Here is a 7,064-nt window from a genome sequence, read left to right on the forward strand (position 1 = left end):
CACATAGATGGGTCAGGGGATGGTGCACCCTCTACAGGAAACTCGTGCAGCGTTCATTATTTCTTTACATTTTGGTTGTTGATATCTCCCTGGGTTTGCAAAATGTTCCATGGGCCCCAAGCATGTGCCAGGTCAGTTAGTCAGCAAATTCTGCCTCAAGAATTGGCCTATCTCCCATTACACCAGTGCTACATTTTCAAAACTGAAGGAATTTAAAATGTAAAAGCATTCTGTGCAGAGGAGGGCAACCCTAGTGCCGGAACTAGAATCCAAGTCTCCTGGTACATAATTCAATGATTTTTTTCATTACATCCCTCAGAAGAGTCTTTGGACACCACATGGGTGGTGGTCATTAATCTTGTTTGGCCTTTACCTTCAGTGCTGATCATATTGTTTGTGTCATGCTAGGTGGCAGAGATTGAAAGGTGGACAGGTCAGTTACTGCACTCCATCAATAAAAAACTCAGTGCCAAGACACATAAATATATGGACGGTTTACACCCTGAAAAGAGTTGCTTAGGGACCTAGGGAGGGCGCACCAAATGGAGGAGTGGGACATGGTAGGGAGGACTGGCTTCTCAGCACTGTGAGTGAATAATGTTCATTGGAAGAAATAACTTACATTTAAGTCCCTAAATGATGGCTCATGCCTGTAATCCCATCTCACTCTGGGAGGCGGAGGTGGGTGGATTGCTTGAACTCAGGAATTCAGGAGTTTGAGACCAGCCTGAGCAAGAGCAAGACCCATGGCCGGGTGTAGTGGCTCACACCTGTAATCCTAGCACTCTGGGAGGCCAAGGCGCGTGGACTGCCTGAGCTCACAAGTTTGGGAGGAGCCTGAGCAAGAGCGAGACCCCGTCTCTAAAAATAGGTGCCTGTAGTCCCAGCTACTTGAGAGGCTGAGGCAAGAGGATTGCTCAGGAGACTGAGGTTTCTGTGAGCTGTGATGACTCTACCACACTCTACCCAGGACGATAGAGTGAGGCTCTGTCTCAAAAGAAAAAGAAAAAGAACTTATACTTAAGGTTTTTTTCTTCTAGAGCTGGGACCTGGAAGAATTTCTGGGCTTTCTTGCTTTGGGACAGAGGTCAGAGGTCAGACTAGGTGTATTGTCAATTTGCAGCTGAAGATCTGATTAAGAGCTACTCTGATCTAATCAAGTGAGATTTATGCAGGTATTCTAAGCCAATTTTCCACTGTTTAGTTGCTCTTCTTAGTAGTAATATTAGTAATCCTAAAATGTAGTACTTCGAGGATGAGACTAAGTAGCCTCAAGGACAATGTCTTGGGTTGCTCTGATTTAGGCCCTTCTGCTCTTGGGCAGGTCATCCATCCCACCTGCCCACCCATCCATCCATTCATTCAAGAAGTATTTATCTGATCCCTCGTGCCGGATACTGTTGGGCGGGGGGAGCGATACACACGGGCTATTATTGCCTTACGGAACTAAGCTTTTTGGCTTTTGACAAATCCAAAAGTCTTGGTCTTCAATTTCTGGACCTATTCAGAAGTGTACGCTCATAGTTGACCTAGACTTCTATGGTTCAGATTACATTTTCACCTCATCCCTGTTATGTGACCACTTGCAAGCTAATTCGATCTTCCAGAGCCTCAGTTTCCTCATTTGTAAAATGGAGACAACTCGTTTCATCAGGTGGGATCGAGGCTTAAAAAGATAGTCCAACTACTGGCGTGTAGTGGGCTCAGCCGAGGGTGGCCGCTAGCGTTGATATCCGCTGACTCCCGGAGCCAGGCGGTAGCCTGGGACCACTGACAGGTGTTAATTAGGGCGTGGCTCACAGCCCAGGCGTAGGGAGGGGGTTAGGATTTATAAGCCAGGGTCGGGCGCGGTGGCCTCATTCTGTCTCCGGCTATCCACCGAGAGGGTTTCCAGGGGCTTTGGCTCAGCACACCGAGGGCAAGAAGCGGAGTTGCCCGGCTGCGGCCAGCGCCTTCGGCCGGGGCCGGAGAGGCCCCAGCTCGCCGCGCGCGCACCTGGGCCCGGGGCGCGAGGCTGGCGCGCCGGCGGGTGCGGGTGGGCGCAGGGGACCTGTCCCCCACGATCTGGGGGCGGGGCCTGAGGTCCTCGGCCCCCTTCGCCCCGCGCCCCCCCAACCGAGGCCCGGAAGGGGCCAGTAGCGCTTCCGTCTCCGCCGGGGATGCAAGGAGGGCGGAGCTGCGGCCCGAGGACGCGACGCGAGCCCAGTTCCGGCGAGGAGGCCGCGCCAGTGACAGCGATGGCGGCGGAGTCGGCGCTCCAAGTTGTGGAGAAGCTGCAGGCGCGCCTGGCCGCGAACCCGGACCCTAAAAAGGTGAGCGAGTGAGCTGCGGGGAGCGCGGCGGGCGTTGGGCGCGGCGCGGGCCCCGTAACGGTCGCGGGTCTGGGTGCGGCCGATTCCCGACTGGCCGCCGGGGCCACGGGGGCTCGGACCCCGAGCCAGGCCCCAGCGAGCTCGCGGGGCCGGGGGCGTAAAGTTTGCGGCGTCTGCCGTGCCCGCGCGGCGGGACCCAGTACGGCGGACTCCGGGACACCGCGGCCCGGTCCCCGCCCCCTCCCGGCCCGGGACGGGAGCGCCCGCGGGCTCCCGACGGCCGGGGCGCGCTCCGGTGCGGGCACCGCGTGCCCGGCGGCTCCGCGCGGTCCCTCGGCGTCCCGAGCCAGCTGTTTGCTGTCGGGAGAGCTCGCCGAGGGCGGAGGGCGCGAGCCCTGGAGTTAACTCTGCCGGCCCGCGGTGCCCGCAGCGTGCTTGGCTCCGCACGGCTCCCCGGAATCGGCTCTGATTTCCTGGGTGACAGGGGACGCTTGCGGCGAGGAGATGGTGCCCCCTGTGCTAGATGGAGCCTGGGTTCGGTGTGTGGTCCTGCGTTCCCAGATACGTTTTCAGATTGCTTCCTGGCTGTATGTTAAAGCGTGGAGCTTTCGCTTTCAAAACAAGATAAGCCCTCCCGTCACCTAGCTGTACTCCTAAAACTTAGGTCGGGATTGAGAAAGAAAGGTGGGGAGGATTACAAGTTGCAGCCAGATTCCTTCTGGCATTGATAGAAAAGTTGGAGCTACCAAGTCTCGTTCTTGGAGTGATGGGCAACCATTTTTAATTGTGCTTAACTAGTTTTTGTTGTTTCTTTATAAAAAGTGAACGTTAAATTTAGCAGTTTAAAGCGTTCTTCTTTCTCCCTTCCCATCTTTGTTATGCAATTTCTCCATTGCCTCCAGGAGAGTGTCTGGTGGCTGTTAGATTTTTTAAAAAAAAACTGAAATACATCGATGAATACACTTAAGGTGTTTGACATTCTGTGTTCGCGTTCTGGCTGGGGCGCGCAGGTCCTGGGAGTCGGATCACAGCCACAGCGTGCTGGTGGAAGAGGAAGTAATGGAGGGAGGCACCGGCTACGGGCTTTGGGGGAGGTTCTTCGCTGAGTGTTTCCTCGCTTGCTTGGTCCTAAGACTAAACTAAAAGGCTAAAGTACCACGCTTGATGTTTGTGCTGAGTAGAGAGGGGATCTCTTGCTTAGGCTGGTCATATTAATGGCCATTCTGCCGATTTTTTTTTTCTTTAATGGAGGGTCTACTTTTGTGTGTGTAATTTTTTTTTTTTTTGAAGACAGTCTCACTCCATTGCCCAGGCTAGAGTGCAGTGTGCCATCTAGCTCACAAGCAGCCTCAGACTCCTTTGGTTCAAGCGATCCTCCTTCCTCAGCCTCCCAAGAAGCTGGAACCACAGGAGTCCACTAACTAATCTTTCTATTTTTAGTAGAGCAGGGATCTCTTGCTTAGGCTGGTCTCTAACCTGATCTCCAGTGTGGCCTCCCAGAGTGGTAGGATTACAGAATTTTTTCTTGAAGAGACCCTTTCTCTTCTCCTTGTTCTAGCTGGTCAGAAGTGAGGTTTCTCCCTTTCCAAAGGGTGCGCACAGCCTCTCACCATCAAGCTACTTTGTAACTCCCCTCACTCATTTCTAGCTCTAGTATCCATTTCTTCAAGAAGCCATTTTAGTTCTAAATCTGTGAACACTTAAATAGCTTCAGTTGTGCTGTATTTTCTATTGAGCCTTCAGTACCTAATGGCCAGGCATATTTACAAGTTTCTTTTCACAATAACCCTTTGTGGACATTTAATAAATGGTTGTTATTTCTGAGTAACTAGTTTGTTTTCCTAAACACTGTAAGATTTGTCACTGACTTTTAAAACTTTGAATCAGTGTTGTATAATCCCCTCCCCCCCCCCTTTGGTCTTTACTTCTATCAGGAAAAAAAATTGTTATATGTAGTATGGATAGTCACTTATCTACTAGAATTTAAATTTTGAAGTAGCTCTGTGTATGAAATATCAAATTAGGAAAAGGCTTATTTTGCCTATTTAAACTGTTAGTGGTACTGGTATCTTGAGCATTTGGGCTTTCTCTTCCCAGACAGAAAATCTGAACTTCGGGCTTTAGGCTGTGAAGTGAGCATTCTGAAGATGAGGAAAAATGTTGGGAGATCATTTTTGCAACGGGCATAATAGTTGGCATTCAGAAATAAGTTAACTACAGAGAGAAAGTTGCAAGCTGGCACACCGGCCTTTTTCCTCTCAACCTTCTGTTAACCCAGCAAGCTCCCACAGGTTGTTTGTGAAATTGCAAGATGATTATATAGCAGTATTGAATTTGCAACCATTTCTTGTTTTCAAGCCATTATTATTCCACACCTATGTTTGTGGATCTTCTGGTCTTAAACGTGCTGTAACTCTTGTTTTCGGTTTGATTTCCTCTATGATCTAGGCTGATTTTTATGACTGGTAACAGTTACCTCTCCTACATTGCATTTTGACAGTGAAGACTACCAAGGATACAGTTTGAAGGCAGGCAGAGAACTAGAGGTGAACATTACAAACATTTGTGCTCTTTGCCTGACAGCGTTCCTCAGGCTATACTCTACGAGAGTTTAATACTTCTTGCAAGCGCTAGGATTGGTACCCTGCTTTGATAACAGCAAGTTTTCATCCACCTAAGATGCCCAAAGTGCATTTGCCTTGTTACTGCTTTGGTCTTTCTTGAAATTTCCTGAAAATGGAGATGTTGTGAAGCCCCTTTTCTCTTGTACTGGGCTTAATTGGTTTGAAAATCTTGAGGGCTTTAGTTTTGTCTGCTTTTAAGTCCCCCAAAGAGGAGAAAGGCAGCATTTACTCTTCCAGTTAGTGATAGGCTTTGAGAGGAACACCCACAGTGACTTCTAGCCTCATCCTTAATAATTGGCTTTGTAGAGGTCCTAGGGCCCTGTCACCTGGTAACCTCCTTTGCTATGAGGACTAATAAGATAATAGTGAGGAGGAACTCTTTTGCTTTATTTCAGGTATGCAAGTTGCTGCTCCATTTTCTTTACCTAAGGGCAGTGTTATTTTGGATGTTCTGGCTTGGTAGTACATGCTATGGTAGACACATTCGACTTATTAGCTTGTTAGGCAAGCTACCTAACCTCACTGGGCTCAGTTTTAATATCCGTAAAATGGGGAGAATTATCCACTCTATAGAGTTGGTGGGTGGGGGTGAAATGAGGTAATGTGTGTGCTTAGCAGAGCAGTTGACATTCAGTAAATGATATATAAATTTTTCCAACCTAACCCTTCCAGGGAATGGCATTGTGGCCGAACCACTTGTTTTTAACTTTTTTTTTTTGGTGATTTTTAAATTTTCATTTAATAAAATGAATTGGCAATAGTCTTTGCATCCATAGCTTGAACAACAAAAAACAAAATTCTTCCTGAGTTAGGTGGTAGTGGTAATCAAGTTCAAAGTAGAGGATAATTTTCACTCAACTATGATGATAAAAATTCCTAGATACACCAGTTCGCCTCTAACTTATTCTCAGACAAGATTATCACTGTGATCCAGTTACTCTGCTTAATGACCATGTTAAGTAATGATTGAAGTAGAATGATGAGAAAAACATACTTTTTGGCTGGGCATGGCTCACGCCCGCCTGTAATCCTAGCATGTTGGGAGGCCGAGACAGGTGGTTTGCTTGAGCTCACAAGTTTGAGACCAGCCTGGGCAAAAGCAAGATCCTGTCTCTACTGAAAATAGAAAAAAAAAAAAAAAAACTGAGGCAAGAGGATCACTTGAGCCCAAGTTGGAAGTTGCTGTGAGCTGTGACAGCAGGGCACTCTTCCCAGGGCTGCTCTGTCTCCAAAAAAAAAAAAAAAGAAAGAAAAAGAAAAACATACTTTTTAACTCCACCTAATTGCAATATGGCATACTAAGAATAGCCTGGGCCATGCTTAAAAAAGAACATGTCTTATTATCTAATATTTAAATGCAAAGGTAGCCCCAGTTATCTATTTTGAACTACTTGTACTTTGCAGCACTCCTTATGTGTTATGCAACACATATGTATGTTGCATACAATTATATGTAAACATAATAAGTATGTTTATATACACACAGGAGCATTCCCTAGAGAAAAGCGTAGCCAATCATGACTTTTGTTAGAAATGGAACAAGGAGGGATTGGCTGAAGAACATCGGGTTGAGGATCAAGGGTGTAATATTTAAAGAGCTGTCAGTTGATGAATGAAATGATGAGTAATCATTTATTGAGCTTTCAGAGTGTCCTAGGCACTATGACTAAGGACTCCTCACGGCTTGTCTCAGTGAATTCTCATAGTTTGTGAAGTAGAAACAGGATCCGGTTCCTGTTTGCAGATTACAGTAACTGAAGTTTGGAGAGGTTTCTGTCTGACTTTTACAGAATCACCTGGCAAGGAGGTGACAGAGCTGGATGTGAAGCCTGTCTCTGACTCTGGAATGCCATCTTTTTTTTTTTTTAAAGACAGAATCTCATTCTGTTTGCCCGGGCCAGAGTGCCCTTGCCTCAGCCTAGCTCACAGCAACCTCAAACTTCTGGGCTCAGGTGATCCTCCTGTCTCAGCCTCTTGAGTAGCTAGGACTACAGGCACAGCTAACTTTTCTATTTTTGGTAGAGAGAGGGGTCTCGTTCTTGCTTAGGCTGATCTTCAACTCCTGAGCTCAAGGGATCCTCCTGCCTTAGCCTTCCAGAGTGCTAGGATTACAGGCATGAGCCACCAC

General features: G+C 47.7%; 1 protein-coding gene across 1 annotated transcript in view; it reads left to right on the top strand.

Annotated features, from left to right (window-relative positions):
- Positions 1-2,121: 2,121 nt before the first annotated feature.
- The window catches only part of ELOA (elongin A), a 16,939-nt gene continuing 11,996 nt past the window's right edge, over positions 2,122-7,064 (top strand). Inside the window, exon 1 of the mRNA XM_003799753.3 lies at positions 2,122-2,312. Coding sequence (XP_003799801.2) covers positions 2,160-2,312 — 153 coding nt within the window. The 5' untranslated portion in view covers positions 2,122-2,159. The remainder of the gene's footprint in view (positions 2,313-7,064) is intronic.

The sequence above is a fragment of the Otolemur garnettii genome, unplaced genomic scaffold (genome assembly GCF_000181295.1).
Source record: "Otolemur garnettii isolate 467f Iridium unplaced genomic scaffold, OtoGar3 scaffold00156, whole genome shotgun sequence".
Lineage (NCBI taxonomy): Eukaryota > Metazoa > Chordata > Mammalia > Primates > Galagidae > Otolemur > Otolemur garnettii.